General features: G+C 44.2%; 2 protein-coding genes across 3 annotated transcripts in view; both read right to left on the reverse strand.

Annotated features, from left to right (window-relative positions):
• Window positions 1-2,473: 2,473 nt before the first annotated feature.
• Window positions 2,474-14,218, reverse strand: TMEM97 (transmembrane protein 97). Of its 2 annotated transcripts, none has more exons than XM_029612549.1 (3): window positions 14,082-14,218; window positions 3,565-3,709; window positions 2,474-3,031 (listed from the first exon to the last, which is right to left on the reverse strand). In XM_029612549.1, the coding sequence occupies exons 1-3, from the start codon at window positions 14,199-14,201 to the stop codon at window positions 2,778-2,780; spliced, it is 519 nt and encodes a 172-aa protein (XP_029468409.1). In that variant the 5' UTR covers window positions 14,202-14,218; the 3' UTR covers window positions 2,474-2,777. The 2 variants fall into 2 exon arrangements, with proteins under 2 accessions (XP_029468409.1, XP_029468408.1); XM_029612548.1 differs by lacking the exon at window positions 14,082-14,218 and adding an exon at window positions 7,847-8,473.
• NLK (nemo like kinase) overlaps window positions 3,589-20,320 on the reverse strand; it is a 642,623-nt gene continuing 625,891 nt past the window's right edge. The window contains exon 12 of the transcript XR_003858197.1: window positions 3,589-3,709. The gene's annotated coding sequence lies outside the window, so the exon portion shown is untranslated. The remainder of the gene's footprint in view (window positions 3,710-20,320) is intronic.

Here is a 20,320-nt window from a genome sequence, read left to right on the forward strand (position 1 = left end):
CAGTGAGGAGGGGCTTGGCAAGGCTGCAAGTGAAGGTTGCTGAGGACCCCTGGTGGAGGGGAGGCTGCATAACAGGCTAACCAGGTCATGAAGAGCGTGTGGAGCAGGCAAAACCGTGACACTTATTAAACATAGCTAACAATGATCTTGTCTTATTAAACATAGCTAATAAAACAGTGATCTTATTAATGATATCTGATAACTATAATGATCTTGTCTTATTAAACAATGTAGCTGATAAAACAGTGATCTTATTGTCTTATTAAATGTAGCTGATAAAACAAATGATTAAGTCTTATTAAACATAGCTAATAAAACAGTGATCTTATTAATGATATCTGATAACTATAATGATCTTGTCTTATTAAACAATGTAGCTGATAAAACAGTGATCTTATTGTCTTATTAAATGTAGCTGATAAAACAAATGATTAAGTCTTATTAAACATAGCTGATAAAACAGTGATCTTATTAAATGTATCTGATAACTATAGTGATCTTGTCTTATTAAACAAAGTAGCTGATAAAACAGTGATCTTATCTTTTAAAATGTTCTGGTAAGCCTACACTGGCTTCTGATTGCTTTTTTTTGGTCCACAATCTAAAAGCTCATACAGCAACATCTTGGATTTTTCACCGTGATTAAGCTTCTCTCCCTCTAGATCTTTGTGTGCATCATAAAGAGTGCTCCTTGATGTACTTTCTCCTAAGGAGGTTCACCTACATGAAATTCAAAAGACTGCATTTTCAGTTGCAGGTCCAGTCCTCTGAAATAGTTTACCAGAAGGGCAGAGATCGGTGACCTGTCTGAAAGTGTTTAGGAAATTACTAAAAACCTTACTTTTTGAGTAAGCCTACTGTTGATACATTTTATTTTTGCTTTCTGGCTAGCCACGCCAGAGTCTGTGGATATTTTTCTTTCTATTATTGTGCTGCTTGGTTCTAACCTGTTGTCCAGATGTTGTCATGCTTGGATGTTAGTTTTATTGTGAGTTATCACCCTGTGGCTAGTACTGCTTATTTTGTTTTATTATGTTTGTTTACCTGTTTTATTGTGTATGTTTTGTTGAGAGCTGCTGCAGATAGGGGTGACATATACATTTTAACCATAACTTCCTTCTTCTCTTCCTGGCCAAGCAGGAGGCTGTTTTGTCCATCATCCAGATTAGAGTGAGACATTGCCATCTCCTGCTCTTCTGGGCCCAAACGGGACACCAACTTCTGCTAGTCCTGGAAATGATGTTGCTGATGCTCTCTTCACCCTGTAAGGGTTGGGGGAAAGGAGGTGGAGATGCTGGGCAGGAAGAGGCAGAAGACAGAGGGTATGTAGGAGTTGCCGAGCAGGAAGGGATAAGAAACAGGGGGTCAGGGTAGTGGGACAGGAAGGGGAGAGGGGAAGGGAGGAAGGGACAGGAGAGCAGGAGAGAGAGGGATGTACAGGGAAAAGGATGTGGAGGTGGGGGGTTGGGAATTTGGGCAGGGATGCAAGTGTGAAGGAATGATTGAAAGGGAGTAATTAGTAGAAGTGAGGGATGGTGGAGGCATGGAGATGGAATTCAAGAGCCATAATATGTCAGTTTTGGGAAAGTGCATTTCTTCTGTCTTTGTACTTTGCTTAGTATAGATAAATACATTTCTCTAGTTTTGTACTGCTTGCGGGGTGGCTTTTTGAGGTTACCATTCCAGTTCTGTCTCCATGTTTGTAACTTGTGGTCTTTTATTCTGTATTTGGTGAAGGTCGGTTCTGTGTGTGTGTGTGACAGAGGTGTGAGGTGTTTTACTGGCAGGCAGGCATTTGTCTCACTCTTTGTTGTGTTTTCTGAATAGGATGTGCACTGGTGCTGCACTGCTGCCTTTTCATAGGTAGGGCTATTGCTGTTTGAGCCCTCAGAGTTAGTGCTGCTGTGGGATGGCAGGTTTGCTACACATGCTGAGATTTCTTTTTTCATGTTTTGTATGTTACAACACGCCTGGCAGTACATGGAGTTTTTTGTTGCTGTTACGGATATCTGTTTTGTATGATGAGTTGAACGGGGAAACATCGTAGTTCTGCTCTGCACCCATAGTTGGCGGTCAGGGAGTTCCTGAGGATGCAGAGTACAGATTTACATTAGCTCTGTGACAGTCATGTGTTATGCATGCGAGCATCATCTGTCAAATAAATAAGTATGTCCTGACAGAAAAAAGGTTACGAACCACTGTCCTACACTGTACTACTCCCTTGGGTTCTTGCAGCCTCAATGCATGACTCTGCATTAGTTTTAGCATTAAATCTGAGCTGCCACACGCTGCCCCATTCCTCAAGCTTTGCTAGATCCCTCCTCATGTTTTCCTAGGAAGGCAGCTCCTGTTATCTAGAAAGTGAAGAAATGTAATAATGAGTGAAATATGTTTGACTCAGGATGGTCATCATGCAACAGTCCATGTTAACTGGAAAATCTTTTACTGAACACAAACCTTACCAACGGGCACGCACACTTTGAGCACACAAGGGTGTGCATTTTATTGTTGGGCAAAAAAAATCAAAATTATGACATGATAAAAAGGCAGTTGAGTAATAGTACCTTCCCTGCTTCCATCAGAAGTCTCATATGACATTTGGCACAGGCTCAGCTGATTGAAGGAAGAGTCCAGCCAGAGCCTGCACTTCTCAGCTGCTGCAGCCAGCCTGCCGGCTCCCTCCCTCTCCAGGGAAAGCAGAAGGGGGGTTGGGTTTGTAGGCACATTAAGAGAGTAGTGTGTTACGCTGCTGGAACTTGCTCTTCCTCCGCTGAAGCTTATTTGGACTTTTGCTTTTTCTGCTGCCCGCACCTGTAGTGCGGGTTGTATAACATGGTGTTGAGGAGCAGCAGTGGGATCAGTAAGTAAGGTGCGTAAACCGAGACCAGGGTGAGGCGTTCCTGGAGGCGTAGAGGGCCCACTTTGAATGTGGGGAAGTCAGAGAAGAGGAGCTCCACGATGATGGTGAGAACAGAGGTCACAACGTGAGTGGAGTACACGATGGCTGGAATCCGTATCCACTTGCAGCCACCTGTAAGATCCAGATCGAGAGAGGGAGAGAACGAGAGGAGGTCATTAAAGTGTTGTCTACAGAGGAGAGACGAGAACCATGCTTAATTTGACAGGGCAGGGAAGCAGGTTCAGAGGTGCAGCAATGCCTTGACCTCAGAGGCCCATTAGGCTTCCCCTCGCAGTAAGCCCTATCTGGGCAGCTTTTAAAAACAGTCAGAGTTAAGCATGTGAAATAGTGAACTTTCAAGGTTATACATGACTGACAATATCAAACATTGTGAGCTGCCAGACACGTCATGTGACCTCCTCATAAGACTTAACCATCATCTTAGGAAAAGGTAACTAAAGGCAGGATGGCCTTAACAATATCTGACGACATCACAATGTATTCCAGCCACACACGGCTGACCGACGGCTGCTGCTGACCTGTCTCTTACTATGAGGCTGAGACGGCATGCAGGAGTCAGTTGAGCGGCCAGTGGAGTAGTAAGGTTCACCTAAAGGTTTATGTGCAATAGTTACTGAGCTCAAAGGCCGTCCTCCTGAACCCACCTTTGTAGAATGCGTAAGCAGCGACAGGAAAGAAAGGCAGCTGCAGCAGAGCTTCACAGTATACAAATGTCAAAAACCAAGGAGGTGGCTGCATCATCAGTGGATCTTTAAATGTCAGGGTATACCATTTCAGCAAATCTATTAACTGAAACAGAAAGCAATTTAAAAGCCCTTCATCAGGAGGAGTTTCATAAGGAGAGAAAGCAGCAGCAATAATATTAAATACACACGGAGGGTACATTTTGTCAGGACCAGTCTTGCTCCCTGACGTGGCTCCTTGACTAACTGCATCCATAGGCGTGAAGAGTTGTGGCACCCTGTGAAAATAAGGCCAGTTGTGTAGCCTGCATGTGCCTTGTGATATGTACATCATACTGGCTTAGCTTTCTTGCTCTCCAGGTTGACAAGTGGGTTGTCTCTCTTCTTGTGCTATCAGACAATTATTGGAGACATGGTAGTGTGCAGAAAAGCGGATGAATGAAACATGCAAGCAGCGACACTATTACAAAAGACTTCAAACTATGCTATGGGTTTTTCCTCAACTTTCAAAAAATATTCAGTCCTCCAGGCTGCTCGATATCATAGGCAGCATATTTTGAACAAATGTTAGAATTACTTCACCTTTTCTATTGTAACTTATTGTGACAGTTTGTCTAGGTGTCCTTGAGGGGCTTTGTATTTAATTCAATTAACACAGAAAAGTTAGTCTAGCCAAAAGTGCTATTGCTACTTAAATCCATCCCATGCTAACCTACACCCACCTATCCCAGGACCCACTTTTCTTAAATAGTCTTCCAAAGGCATAGGTCAGATGGTCAATTAAATTAATTGTTAATCTAAGGGATTTGTGGGATTCGTTACAATTCGTTCCACACAGAAACAAATTGACTCAATGCCTATTATTCAGTGCACTAACTGCAGGGCTCTAGACCTAAGGCAGACAATCTGGAGACTTAGAGTTTGCACCATCTGCCTGCAGCGTTCTACTCTGAATGTAAACAGAAGACTCAAAGAGAAAATGATAAAATTAGAGAAGCCGCCCTCACTTCTATAAGGATGAAAAAACAAACAGAAAGGAGATAGACTCAGGAACATCAACAGGAAATATTTTTTTTTTAGTAGATGCATAATATGGACTCCCAAAGATAGTGTAGATAAAACAGTACTGGAATTAAAAAAACAAAACAAAAGGGGGGGGGGGGACGGACGACTTCTAGTGCCACATAGGAGGGTAGTGAAGCGCTGGGTTAACCTGCATGCAATGACGGTTAAAAACCATAAACGGTGGTGGCATGATTGCATTGGGCTTTTAAGAAGGTTGGGGGCACCTGGAAGGATGGTTAAAGCCCAAACTTCAGAGAGTATGGGAAAGCCATATTTTATTTTTAATTCATTACATTTTTTTTTATACATAATCTTCACTAATCTTGGTGGCTGGGCTATTTATTACAAAATTTGGAAAGACGACATACTATAGGAGGAGGCTTGCGCATTGGCCTTGCAAGAAGCAAAATTGAAAGATGGCCAGACCTGAAATAGCCTGCCAAAGGAGGCGCTGGAGGCCATTTCTCTCACAGATTTTGGGCTGGCTTGGGACAGCTATGGAGGTCAGAGGTAGGAAAAGGCTTGGGAAGTCAGGAAAAATACGTGGGGGCAGGAAGGAGTTGGCATTGGGTTGCATGTGAGAAATTATTTGTGCATCAACCCAAAGTGGACAAATCTGAACTGGGCCGAATGGATGGGCACGTTTGTTCTGTATTGGTCATCATGCACTCCATTACTATGACAGGTGCACTACACAGATACAATCATTTATTTTTTTTATTTTCATCTCCTTTAAACGTACCTGATGGCAACCACATGCATTAGAAATCCATCAAATATACATATAAAGGAAAGCAAAAAAAGAGCAATATATATATATATTAATATATATAACATATTAATCAACATCAGCTATTGGTGGGGGCAAGAGGCAGATACAGCAATAATTAAGAAAGAAAAATAAATTGCAACAAGCAAAAAGATTTTCTCTAAGCCTGTCTTAAACATAAGAAACAAACAGATATAAACCACACTCCAAAGAGCTAAGAGGGAGTCAGAGAGAAGACACAATACATTTATAGGGAAACTTAAGAAGAAAAGTAGCCCCAATATCCGGAACCCATTGGCGTCCCATTATAAACCTCGTCCCTACATTCTGAGTGCCCCTGGATAAATCAGGACACATCCTAACCGCTCATATTTGAAGAAAGCTTGAAACAACATCCCTATCCCAGGCCACAGTAAAGGAGACCACTCGTGCTGCCCCCTCGTTTTCACCTTTTCCAAGGAGGACTCTAAATATTCAGTCAGGTTAATTGCTGAGGGAGTCAGAGCATCCACAGATTTTCTTCACCTTTTGCTGGTTCTGATTTTGTGATTATATCTGTTTTTTTGTATAGATGCACAATACGTTTGAAAACGTGAAGGACGCTGTACCCATTGTCTATATGGATGTACGTAATACAAATGCAGTATAAAGGTTTATTTTTTTTCCGTTATTTTATTTTATTTTTTTTTACATATAGTATGTTTTGTATAACATTTTTTTGTTATATACAATCCTTGTATAGACTTGGAAGAGATGGCTATATGTATGTGAATGATTATTTCATTCTGTGGAAATGATTCAGCGTCTTTTTGATTGAAAATAGAAGTGCTTCACCTTTTCAAAAATACCGACTCAATCTCTAATTGAAGATTATTGTGGACTCTCCCCTGAAGAAGCTCTGTGTAGCGAAACATGTTGGGAGATAATTCATTTTTTGGATTTGTTTTATGATGTGTGAATGTATGTGTGTATGGTGGTATGTGGTTTTATAGATATCGGGTGGGTATAGCACTTGTATATGATTTCTGAACTTTATATTTTGTTATTTTTATTGGTTTTGTATAAATAAAATATTGGTTTGCATATGAGCTGTTATATCATTTTTTTGTTTGTTTGTGATATGCGTGATATACATTGTTAACTGCCTTTTTTGTTAAAGGGTTCTGATTTAAAGCTAGGAGCATAAAATACTCAAGGTATCATATCGGGAAAATTTCAGTATCTCATAGTGATTGCAATTTAGATAGAGGAAAATTGGTTAACTGAAGGTTTTTATTTCTTGCCAGTCCTCTCCATCCACCCACTTTCCTACTCAAACAAGTAATGTTTTTCACCACATTAATCTTCACATTTTGTATCTCAGTTACTTGTTTCTGCAGATCTTCAATTTTGCCATTATATAGCTCGATCTTGCCTAGCAAATTTGTAAGTTTACGCTTGCTGCTGAGGTCAGAGCTGATTAACACAAATAGATAAAATTGTTCTTGATCCTGGCCATCATGCACCAAAGGTCTTGTAGGGAATGTGCAAAACTGGTACAGGTGGAGTAGATCCCAAAACCAGGCCTTTGGTATCCTGCAATGACAATTGACTCTGGAGTGAGGTCAGGATCTACCTCCTTTAGCCACCTCTTAAGACCTTAGCTCCAATTCACTCCTGGGGAACTCAACAATTTGGAAACCATCCTTCCCATCCCTCCAGCCCATCTTGACTGGTTACAGCTCCACTGCACTTGTGCCCCTGTCCTTTCTCTCTAACATTACATGCTGCGAGACCCTTCACATTTCACAGTAGAGGGGAGAATCCATGCTATGGGGGGCTGAGGCAACCCTTCTGGCAGCAGGGATTACTCTAGCCCGTCCAGACATAACACAATATTGAAGACGCCAACCTTTCCTTCTTTGGCGTCTCCATTCAAGCCTGGGAGGTAGATTGAACCGGTGGTCATGTGCTGAAAAAAACCAAAAAAGTGCCAGTCGACTTGGAGCGAGGAGGCAGGGGCTTGGAGGGATGAGTAACTATCCTGCTTTTCCTTTTCCTAACCATCATGTGTGTTTGCCTTCATTAAAAATTTTGCAAACTAACACATTATCAGAACATGTCCAACATGGCAGCAGGCTAGGGTGCCATCTTGATGAACCTCCTTGATATAACACTCAAAGTATCATGCACAAATCAACTGGTAAATGAATATCCAGGAGCCATTAAGTTCTCTTCTGACTATGTGCCACCTGAAGTGGTACTGGTTATCCTGCACAGAGAATGCTTCCTTTTAAAGCTGCAGCATCCCCCTGCTAGTGCTGGGAGGATTGTCTTTCAGATAAGACAAAGTTTCTGTTGACTCCATCTGTCTTAGCCTGTGTTACTGTTAAGTGAAACCTATTTTTAGTACTTATAATGGATACTTACTTTGGATAAGAGCACTGTAGTACTGTCTAGAAGTCTATATGAAGTGAAGCTTATTAGTTGGATGAATATTACGTCTGTTCTTCCTGGCTGAGGCCTTTCCTCCCCCGACCCCCTCAGAAACTCACTATGCAAGTCGCTCTTACACCCATGGCAGGAGAATAACCTCCCCGTTCTGACCTTACGTCCTGCACTGACTACAAACCTGGAATGCATACACAGAACTTTGAACCCAGCAGCAGATAAAGCAATCCTGTGCTAAAGATGCTGGCAGTGTGCCCCGGTCTTTCACTGGATTAATGCAGGGCGCTGCAGCTATCTCACCGACAATATAAACAAACACATGCAAACGAGAACATAACATTTTCTGCTGCTGGCAGAAAGATGCAGCAAAGCATGCTGTTTCATTTCCTGACTGGTCACAGAAGCAGAGGATATGATAGACAGATGCAGTGACGGAATTAACTAGCAGCTGGGTCTCCTGGTGGAAAAATATTTTGAAAATTTGGGTGCCAGTCAAAATGTTTAGGAGCCAAAGCAAAATATTGGTTTTTCCTAGTAACCTTATTTATTTTTAAATTATATTTTCTCTTTGTCTTTATTTTTCTTTTTTGCTCAAAATTTGTCTATTTTTCTTTTTTTTTTAATTTTGCTTCTGGCATCCTTATCGGTTTGGTCTTTTCCCCTTATCCTGCCTCTATTCCAGGCCTTCTCCTTTGTTCTCGTCTCGTCAGACAGGGATAGCTCAGGCCTCAGTGGCTCGGGCCTGTCACAGCAGCAGCGAGGGCACCACTTCTTCCTGGACCCAGTCCTTCCCCAGGAGCAGCGTGTGACCTTTCCGGCCTGGGCTGGTTGCAGCGATGCACTGCTCCTCCAGAAGATCAGACCTCTGTTCAGGTCCTGACCGGCAAGAGCGCGGGCCTCCTCTCGAGCCTCCTCTAAGACCGGCATGCAGCTTTATTTGGACTCATGTTGGCATCTCCTTTTGAGTTCAGATGGCAGCAGGCCATGCTTTTTATGTGCCTGGGTGAAACTGTGACTACGTATCTTCCATCCCCAAGTACAATAATAACTTGAAGCCGTAGTGCATGGGCCAGCTAGGTGGGTTGCTGGCAGTGTAGCGTGCTGCCCTCAGAGGTTTTCTGGCCCCAGTTCCCAGCTCAGGTGCTCTGCACACTAGGTCTGCCCCTGGTGGGTGGGCGTCATTGACACTGTTAAGGGTGACACATGTGGCCAGATTTAGAGCCCATGATACTGGGCCTTCAGAAGGAGCCCTAGTGCATGGCTCTCAGCTTCAAAATGACCGAGTAGAAGAATCAGATTATTAAAATAGGGGAAAAATCCCCAGGTAGTTATGTTTGAAGGTTCATGGTGCCAGAATCTCAAAACTTACTCCAAATGAGCTAGGAAAGGGGAAAGGAAGAACTATTGAGCCATCATGACCCCCCACCCCCAAGGTTGACACCTTTGAGATCCAGGATGGGACGAAAGGAGACTTCCTTGAAATAAATGGAATAACGACCCATATTTTCTTGAGACTTGGGCACTAGACCCACAGCCCCCAGACTGAGAAGCCTGGCTAATATAGCTTCCACTGCCTGCTTCTTCTGTGGTAAGTGGCAGGGAGACACCATGAACACATCCCGAGGAACACTGCAAAACTCCAGCGCATATCCTTCTCATATCATCTCCAGGACCCATTGATCCGATGTGATCTCAACCCACCTCTGATAAAAGAGAGAGAGAAAGACATCCTCCTATCTCCTGTTCCCGGGGGTGGGTCGGCAAACCTGCATTGGGAGGGTCGGGAGGTTCTACTACTCGAACCAGCACCTCTTCCTAGCTGTCGGGGACGAAAGGATTGAGACCTAACAAAAGGTCGAGTTCTCTGAAGGGTTGCTCCTCTATAAGGACAAAAACGCTTAGATCTATTATGACCTTTGATGGTAAAAGTGTGGCATCTGCAAACGAGGAACCGGGGGATTCATCCCACTTACTGGCCAATTTTTCCAACTCGTTCCCAAATAAATGCGAGCCTTTAAAGGGCAAATGGTAAGGTTAGCCTTGGAGGTCGCATCGGCTGACCACGTTTTCAGCCATAACTGATGCTACTCCTCTGGCTGAAGAGCGGACCAAATCACAGCCAGCATCTGCCAAAAAAGCAGCAGCTGGCTCCATAACTGCCCTGGAGTTCACCACAGAGTCATTGATTCCTGGGAGAGAAGTAAACAAGATCAAGCCACCAGGGAACAACAAGAAACAATTTGCAAGGACAACCCTTCTATCATGGGTGTCCTTTAAGGCCGCTCCTCCTTCCATGGGAATAGTGGTCCACTTGGAGACTGAACACACAAGTGCATCCACTGCTGGAAAATGTAGACGCTCTCTTGGCACTGGATCCAGAGGGTAAAGGCCTTCCAAAACCCGACCCCCTTTGAAATTAGCCTCTGGGGTGCCCCACTCAAGATCAATCACTTCTTGAATAGCTTCCATCATGGGGGGAAAAACAAGAGGCCTTACGCAAGGAAACCAAAATGGGATTTTTATTCGCCTCCGTCACAGCATCTGCTCCAGGAACTCTGAGCATTTTCAAGGTCTGGGAAATCAAAACTGGCAGCTCATCTTTATGAAAGAACCGTAACATAGTTCTGTATGGTTCTAAACCTGGAGGGAATTTCACCATCCTCAAGGCAGTCAGGATCGGTGTCATTATCTGTGCCATCCAGACCTCCATCAGAAAGTCCCGCTGCCACACTAGCAGTACTCCGGCGCTTAACAGTAGGTCCCGGCAAGGTTCCTGCACCTGCTATGTTTCAGCCACTTAAGCAGCTAAGTCCAAGCCAGCTGTAAAACCAGCTACCAGACCAAGGCACTCATCTGAGGGACCACAGGAATCACCTCAGGAATTCTCAACTGGGGGAGGGACCTTTTGGATTCACCACAGGAGAGCAGGATAATGTAATATTTTTAATTTTCGTTTTACAAAATGAAGCAATCCCCAGTAGGGAGATGCACATTCACCATTTGCTGGAGATGGAGAATACTGGCAGGCTGATGTCACTGCAGGAGTATATATATGGTGACGTCAGTTTGCTCAGATTCCATCTGCTGTTAGAGGTGTATAACCCACTTGCTCTGGATTCATCTGACTGGACACTAAGAAATTTGTGATTTCCCCCTCCTCCACGGGCTTTGATCACTTCCCTGCTCTGCACTCTCTAGACCGGGCACTGTTTTTCTTAAACTACTTCAGGCCTCCCTACCCTCCGTAGCACTTCTCACAGATTCCAGACCAGAGCCACTCCCATTCCTGCAGAGTCCACATAAGACACTCCAACACATGCAAGCTCTGAGCTCTATCAGCTCAGCAGTCAGTGTCTCCCCAGCTCCAGGGCCACAGCTACACATGGTGTTTCCTACTCTCAGTTTGTAAACGCCAGAGATAACTGCTGTCTCCTACAGGCTATCACAGGGGAATGTTTTATTTATTTTTTAGAACAATGTTCAGCTCAATTCAAGCCTTTGACGACACCCATTTCCATACTGGAGCTACCAAATGTTGAGAGAGAGATTTGAGCCAGTCATATGGCCCACCTTCACAACCTACTCCTCCTTCTAGTAAAATACCTTATTTACTCTGGTGACTATAGAGCTGGAAGAAAAGGGAAGATAATACTTGTCCAGCTAGCACAGAAAACCACCAAATTTCAGATTATTTTCCAACCTTTTACTCTTGACTTTCTCTTAGTTTCCTCTTTGCCTCCTCAATCCTTTTCTGTTAAAATTTATTTTCTGGTCTTCCTCTCATATCTTTACCATTTGTTATTTTTTCTTTTTACCCACTGTCTCCCCATAGCTCCTTATCTTCTCACTTCCTCCTAATCTCACCCCTTCCTATCACTTTCATCTCGTCCTCTCTCTTCTTGCCTCTTCCCAGGATTCTCTCATCACAGACTTTCTCTTGGTTTTCTTCCTATATCAGCCCCACTCCTGTCCACACAGCTCCTTGCCCAATTCTCTTAACCTCTCTCTTCCTCTTCATCTAACTACTCACCCCTGCTCCTTCTTATTGCAGCCCATGTTTTCTCTCCTAGCTTGTATCCCCCTTTCCCTTCTCTCAGTCCATGTCCCCTCTCGTCAGCCTTCTCTGCTATTCTCCCAGCCCCTCCCATCCTAGGTCTACTCCTCTCCCTCAACATCTCTCGCAGCCCCTCACCCAGACTCTCCCAGCAGTATTCTCTCCCAGCCAGTATCCCCTTTTAGACTATCTCCCAGCAATTTTCAGCCCCCCTCTTACCCTTCATATAGTATAGCTCCTCTGTCCCTCTATCAGCTGCCCTCCCCATCTCCACTGCAGCTCAGGAAGTCTGTCTGCTGCTGCATTCTGCTCTCCCTGCAGCCCATTGTTCAAATATTCTACAGCTAGCCAATAGGCTGCAGGAGGAAGCGGAAGCAGTAGCAGGGAGACAGAAGCACTTCCTTACTGCCCTCCTCCACAGTCTGGCAGCATGAAGCTTTCAAGCTCCCAATCTACAGATATGCAGGAGACAATTTTGGGGGTGCTCCAGCACCCAGCGAACTGCCACTTATGTCTGATAGTGATATCACATCTCTCCTTGCAACATGAAAACCCTGAAGTGAACCAGCTCTGACACCCCACTGACAAGCAAAAGTTCCCAGTGCATATCTTTATGGATCATGTGGGAGGAAGATGCAACAGGAGTTTCTATTTATTTGTTAGTCATGATTCCATGTGTGGTAACCTGTGCTTGGATGCAAAACTCTTTTCTAGAAATAAAATGTAAAAAGCAGAAGGTAATAAAGCCACATGCTTAGCTGATCCTTTCACTATGAGCTATAGAACTTAAACAATAATATATTTTTAAGCCATAGGCATCTAACAATACTTTATGTACCATAAAGTCTTTTTGCTAGTTTACAAAAATGACAGTACAAGAGAAATTCTGATATGATCAAGATTTGGTGCTCCTCTCAAGTATGATAATTAGATGTTTATATTGATTAAATGTAAGCTTGAAGCATTTGCTGTAAATTTTTTAATGGGAGGGATAGGATAGGTTTAAAGCTGATCTGTAAGAAAATATAGCATTTAAAGAAGATATTAAAAGAATCCAACATTGAACATAACAAGAGCAAAAAGAGTGTATGTGACAATATTGACCCATGAGGAATTCCGACTTTAGATACAAACCAATCCGATGTATTCAAATTACATTTCACTTGTCTAGAATCCAGAAAAGATTGAAACCACAAATATACCTTCCACCCAAGACCCAATTCCTCTAACCAAATCAAATAAGTGTGTGCAGGTTCATAACTTGGCAGTACACTATGCTGCCAATATCTAATACTGATGTCCTTGGAGTCTAACTCCTCACTAGATAAACTTTCAGCACACTTGAGACCTGCAATTGTGGACAGAGATATACAATGCAACACCTTTTAGTCTATCTATTGCTCAAGGATGGACCCTGCACAGTACAGGATCTTGCTGTGGCCAACTCATGAGTGCTGGAATGTATGCATTATAGGAAATAAATATAATTTTGGAGAGTGGACACAAAGAAGATGAATAAACTGGCCTCAGCACCAATATGAAGCTTTAGTATTTGCACAACAGGGAAAGCTGTAGATGGCCAAGCAATTTGATTGAAAGATAAAAGACAAACAGGTTATACACTGGCCATTGGTAATAGGACCATCAGGACCCTAAACAGCAGAGCCCCTCCCCGTGACTGGAGGAGATCCATCTCTGACAGCTGGTCGGTCTCCCTTCATTGATGCGGCTGCTTCTATAGCTACCCTGGAGCTCGTTTTTGTTGCTGTGCTGACAGTAGGCTGGTACCTTCTGGTTTAGTGCTCATCTGGCCCACCTCTTCAGATGGTTCCGACTGGATTGGTATTTGAACTGTAGTGGATACCCTCTCCCCTAAGGCACCTGTATAACCCTGGCAATAGGATTCTGCTGACATATGCATGTACAGCACTGTGCACACCAATAGGGCAACAGAAAATGAGGCTTTTTACTGAACATGTATGAACAACAGCTATTAATCCCCCATACACGTTTTCATGACCCGTACAAATAGCAAAAGCAAGGAGAGGGAGGTCATGGGAGGCCACCATTGCCGGGAGCAAGAAGGAGCCTGGACCTGGTTGCACAGCCCCTAACACTCAACGGACCATCCACTCCTTGGTCCGGGCCCCTATAACTCACCCCCTGAGGGTACAGGTTGGCGGGCAGAAGAATCTGCAGATCTATCAGCAGCGTGATGGGGATGTGGGAGAAGAAGTACAGGAAAAAAATCCACTCCAAGAAGCGCGTGAAAGAAGTCATGGCGTGAACAGCTCGCTCCTTACGTGTACTGAACGCCTCCGGATCCCGTTCGCCCCCTCCCCGCCTGCTACAGCCCGCCCCCAGCTCTTCACAGAGCTGGGGAGGTGGACTATGAGGAATCCGCCCTAGACAAAGGTCACGTCCCCTCTCATCCCTCGGCGGAGAGGCGCCAGAAATATTTTTGGATAATTAGACCGATGGTAAGATGAACAATTAATAAATCCAAGAGAGTCAAACACGTTCGATCTTTTGTTTTTCTCACTGATTCACTCCAACATGCTAAAGCACAGACTGCTGGAACAAAAATTTATTAGCGGAACAGAGCTAAGCCTGTCTGCCTTCCACTTCCTGGTTACCTGCGCCCAATCAGCTAATCTTGAGTAACTCTTCCCTCCCACAGCGAAACTGCTGATCCTCAGTGATACCGCCCCTTGCCTCCCGCAGCTAATCCTCAATGATTCCGCCCCTTGCTTCCCGCAGCCAATCCTCAATGATTCCGCCCCTTGCCTCCCGCAGCCAATCAGCTGGTCCTCCTTTGCATCCAATCAGCTGGTCCTCCGTAATTACGACCCTTGCAGCCAATCGCCAGGTCCTTCGTGATTCCGCCTCTATCTCCCGCAGCCAATTAGCTTTCAATGAGATTCCTTGCCCCTGCCTTTCATGATGCTGCTAGGTGGGAGGGGAAGAAGCAGAAGTAGAGCTTGTTCGTCTATTGGTTCCCGCAGGCAATCAGCCACAGGAACTAAGAGCCAGCGGGGCAGAGGAGCAGAGTTGGGTGTTTTGAGCCTTTCACTCTGAATTGTCTTCCATTTTTTATCTACTGCCTGCGATGCTGTCAGTCAGCAGATTTTACTTGCTCCAGTCGCCAATTATCTGTCCCGGGGGGGGGGTGGGTTATGCGGTTGAGTTTGATTTTATTGCTATTTCTTACATATAGAAAAAGGGCGGAGGATTACATGAAGTTACTACTCGTAAAATTAAAGCGCTGTAGCAGTTCTTTACAAAGCATTGGATTTGTATATGTTTTGCTATTTTTAAGCAGGCGTTTTACGGCTACTGCATCACTGGTTTGCTAGGAGGGGGTACTCACAGGCACTAGGCCTTCCCTCCAGTCTGAAGAGGTGGTATGACTGCTTCAGTAGCAATGAGCGCCGGCTAGTTACATCAAAACTACTGTAGGGGGTAACTCCCCCCCCCCCCAGAAGGCTGAAAATTCAGAGGGAGATTCTCCACTAACGGCGTGGGTAATCAGGCCTTTGCCACTGGATGTCGAACGATAGGTATAGTGCTAGCAGATGCAGTAATAAGAGGGGAGTAGGAAGAAGGGTAAGTAAAGGTAATGGTTCTTACTCTTCTACGCCAGCTGCCACAGCGCTCATTACACATCACAATAAAAATAAAAACGCTAAAAGGAAGAGTGTTCCTATTTTTTTTTTTTTTTTTTAGAATGACACAACAGAAAGATAAGTACACTCTCTGAGTAGAAATTATATAAACAGTAAACCTCCCCTACCAGAATAGCATCGACTGCCAGCAACCTACCTAAGAAAAGGCAAGACTGAAAATATTAGACCAACCCTAATACACCAATACTCTTATTAGGAAAACAGAAGGTGACAGACTGCTAAAGAGCCCTACTCAGAAACTACATGGCAGCCGACCCTCCCCTATCAAAGGATGAAGAGATATAAAGCATAAATAGAACCATGCAGACAAAAACTAAACTAGAAACCCTAAGCCAGACACTGTATGCATTGCAACATAGGAAAAAGAGAAACATCACCATTCCTCATAAAACAAATCTAGAAATATAAAATCAATAGCAGTAAAACTATACTAATAAAAAGAACAGATTTCAAACAGCTGATGAATGGAATATCCAATAATGAAAAATTTATATAAACATTTTTCCAGACACCAATATTTCAAAACAGCAGACAGACCAAATAATTAAAAATGATAAAAAAAAAAAAAAGCTCTGCTCTCCATTGGGCTGATGCAATATCGGGCACTTAGGTTAGCACACCCCTAAACATGGGGTTAGTTGTGTGTTTTGAACACACTGGACACGCTCGATACAACACTGGAATTAGCGCATCTAAAATGCACATCCAACGCATAGCTGATAGTGCTCATCCTATGTAAATTCCATGTAGATGAGGCTATTACCCCACTTTATCGTGCCCTTCTGTAAACCGTTGTGATGGTATTTAACTTAACAACGGTATAGAAAATTTTTTAAATAAATAAATAAATTCAACAAAATTCCCACACGGCCAATGCACCCATTGTTAACGCAGCAAATTTAAGGCATGTCATGCTCAAGGGCTCAAAAAAAAAAATCCTGATTTCTCTGTTTCCTCCTATTAGTATAAAAAGGATGAGGAACCACAGAAAGTAGCGGTGTGCAAAAAATAAAAAAGTCTTGTGAAAAAAATTTCTGGGAGCTCAATATACAGGCATAATTACATGGTACAGGCCATATATAATGTGCTAGTAGCAGGAGAAAATGGAATCGTGTATTGATCATCCATTTTCCTAACCCACACTGACAACCACATCTTCTGGGCACCCGATGCAGAGGCGGCGCTAGGGACACACTTTCCTCTAGTGCTTCCTTTTTTAACACGGTAGCTCAGCCTACTGCATCACGCGCCTGGGAGAAGTGGATGGACGCGCCTTAGGAAAGTAGGCGCTCAATCATGAGTGCCCGTCTTTTGCATCGGCCTGCCTGTCTGGGAAAGTTTGATTTGCAGAGTCCCGAGAGTGTTGTTAATTAGTTCTATGCAACTTTATCCTCTGTCACACACATACACATGCTTTCACACTTACATGCTTTAAATCACACACATACATGCTGTCTCATTTACAGTCTCATACACATAGGCTCTCAATCACACACATACATGCTGTCTCACACAGCTGTCAATCTCACACACATGCTATTTCAAACAGGTTCTCACACACATACAGACTTGTCAATCACATGCTTACAAACATGGGGCCAGATTTTGTAACCTACGTGCGGGTGTAGATTTGTGTGCGCAACCCGGCACGCACAAGTTTATGCCCAATTTTATAACATGTGCGCGCATATTATAAAATCTGGTGTCAGCGTGCGCAAGGGGGTGCACACTTGTGCACCTTGAGCGCGCAGAGCCCTAGGGGAGCCCTGATGGCTTTCCCTGTTCCCTCCGCCCCACCTTCCCTGCCCCCATCAAAATCCCCCCCCCCCCCCACCTTTGTTTTATTGTTTACGCCTTCCTCTGGGCAGGCATAGGTTGTGCACGTCGGCCGAGTGCCGGCACGTGATCCCCGGGCCCAGTGGCAACAGGTGGGGGAGAGAGGAGGAATGCTGCCAAATGAGTGGAGGGGGAGAGAGGAGGGGGGGGGGAGGGCAAGTTAGGGCAAGCAGTTGGGGCATAAAGGGAGAAAAAATGAGGGAGATGCAGGGCAAAGAGTGAAGTAAGGAATGGAGGGAAAGAAAGAGGGGATTCAGATAGAGCAAGAGGGGGATCCTGGGCAAGGGTTGCAGGTAGAGGAAAGCGGGGGACAGGAGATTTTGGGCAGGAGAAAGGGGTGTGTTTTGATGGAGCCACTACCACCAGAAGAACTGTCAAAAAAAGAGAGTGCTGTGCCAGAGTAGTTACTAGTATGTCAAGGGCTCTGTGTGGTATTCTGAATAACTGCACCGATACACAAAAAGCTAGGCACAGCACTGGCCTTCAAGCCAGAAGATTTTACAGTTTCAAAGAGGTTCTTGACATAGTGCGAGGCCAACCAGCTGGATCCAGTCTCCTGTAGTCCAAAGAGTTTGCTTTAGTACCTATTTTTTCTCATCCTCCACCAAAGTTCATTTTAGCATCATTGTGATATATGACCAGCCCGTGTAAGGAGCTCTAATCTCCCTCCGCCCTTGCTATCACAAGTTCATGAAAGGGTGGTAGCATTCCAAACCTACAGTAGTATAGGACCTCAAAGTTGTCCTAGCTCAACTCATGCAACCTCCTTTTGAAACTCTCTAGGCCAGGGGTTGCCAATGCCAGTCCTTGAGAGCTACAAACAGGGCAGGTCTTCAGGATAACCATGACTACTGTGCATGAGATAGATTTGCATAGAATGGAGGCACAGCTTGCAAATCTCTCATATGCATATTCATTTTGACTATTCTGAAAACCTGGCCTGTGTGTGGCTCTTGAGGACTCATGTTGGCCACCCCTACGCTAGGTGGTGAACTTGAAGTTTCTTACCTGTAACAGGTATTCTCACAGGACAGCAGGATGTTATGCCTCACATATGGGTAATCATCAGGATGGAGCCCAATCACGGAATACTTTTGTCAAAGTTTCTAGAACTTTGACTGGCACAAGCAGGATGGTAGTCCTCATGTGGGTGAATAACAAGCTGAGGATGCCCATGCATGTACCGAAAACACCCAAAGCCGTGCAACAGGCACAACAACAGGGGTGATTCTTTGGTATACGGGCAGCCTGAATATCCCAGCTGGTGTAGAAGGAAGTTGGATATTACGCTGAGAATAGATTGCGTAGAATAGACTGGCCAAAGATAGAATCTTGTGTATCAGCCTTGTCTATGCAATAGTGCGCTGTAAAGGTATGAAGAGAACTCCAGGTTGCAGCTTTACAGATATCAAAGAGAGGTACAGAACGAAGGTGTGCAACCGACGTTGCCATTGCCCTAATGGAGTGCGCTTTAACTCGTTCCTGAAGCAGAAGGCCTGCTTGCTGATAGCAGAAGGAGATACAGTCCGACAGCCAGGAGGACAGGGTCTGCTTTCCGACCGGGAGTCCCAGCTTAAGCTTATCAAAGGGTACAAAAAGCTGGGTGGATTTCCTATGGCCTGCAGTGCGTTCCAAATAAAAGGCAAGCGCATGTTTACAGTCCAAGGAATGGAGAGCCCGCTCAGCAGGAAGTGAGTGGGGCTTTGGAAAGAAAGTAGGCAGCACTATGGATTTAAGTGAAATTCAGATACCACTTTCGGTAGAAATTTAGGATGAGTGCAAAGGACCACCCGATCATGAAGAAATTTCGTGTAAGGGGGGTATGTAACCAGTGCCTGTAGCTCACTGATCCTGCGAGCAGACGTTAAAGCCAGAAGGAAAAGGACCTTCCGCCGCTTTGAATTACCTGCTGGAGGGTTTGCTCGAGCGAGGCCCGCTTTCATTCTTCATATCTCTGCTGAAGCCCTGATGCTGAAAGACCCGCGGACTGCGGCCATTTCCTGCTTCCGGGTCTTTGACAGTGACGTCAGGAGGAGGAGCTGGGTAGGCTTTTAAAATCTTGCCGCTGCCAGCGCGTGGCTTGTCCCAGCTTAGCCCGGATTTGAACGGAGATTAACGACTATTGCGGCACTAGAGTTCATTCAAGCTAAGTAAAAGTTTTTGTCGTATCTGTTATAATCCTGTTTGGGTGCTTTATTTGCTGTGCCTCACACCAAGAGGAAAGCGAAGTTAAGAGAAATGTAATCTACTTCTACCCCAAATAAATTGGCACAGCCCAGAATTGTGGATTGTTTTCAGACTGTACCCACACATACCCCGGAGAGGGCCGCTAATGGATCAGGCCAGAAGCAGGATCTGAATCATTTGGCCATTGAAACATCTTTAACTCCCGGGGCCCCAGAGAAACCAGTCCCTCCCTCTACAAAAACAGATGAAATTCAGTCTTTACCAAAAGATTCTGTTAACAATTCGGGAGATATTGTGAATGTGACTAAGACTTCTGATATAGAAGCACAAAGTCAAGAAAATCTAAAAGTTTATTCTCCAGAATTAGTAAGAGGAAATGTTGGGACCTTTAAACAGAATAGAGTGATGGAAAAAGTATCGGGTATTGGGGATATTTCTGTTATAGTTCCACAAAATTTTACTATTGAAGAATTAGGATTAATGATGATAAATATGAAAAAATCTATCAACAACCTTATGGTAACAGTTCAAGATGCTTTGAAAAAGGATATAAATACGCAGGAAAAAATTGTTAACCTGGAGAAAAATGTAGATCTATTTGATAAAAAATTGGGGGATATCCATAAAGTTCAGGCAAATTTAATAAAATCAGTTGAGGAATATGAAGGGAAAATTGAAATGTTAGAAAAC

The sequence above is a fragment of the Rhinatrema bivittatum genome, chromosome 8 (genome assembly GCF_901001135.1).
Source record: "Rhinatrema bivittatum chromosome 8, aRhiBiv1.1, whole genome shotgun sequence".
NCBI lineage: Eukaryota > Metazoa > Chordata > Amphibia > Gymnophiona > Rhinatrematidae > Rhinatrema > Rhinatrema bivittatum.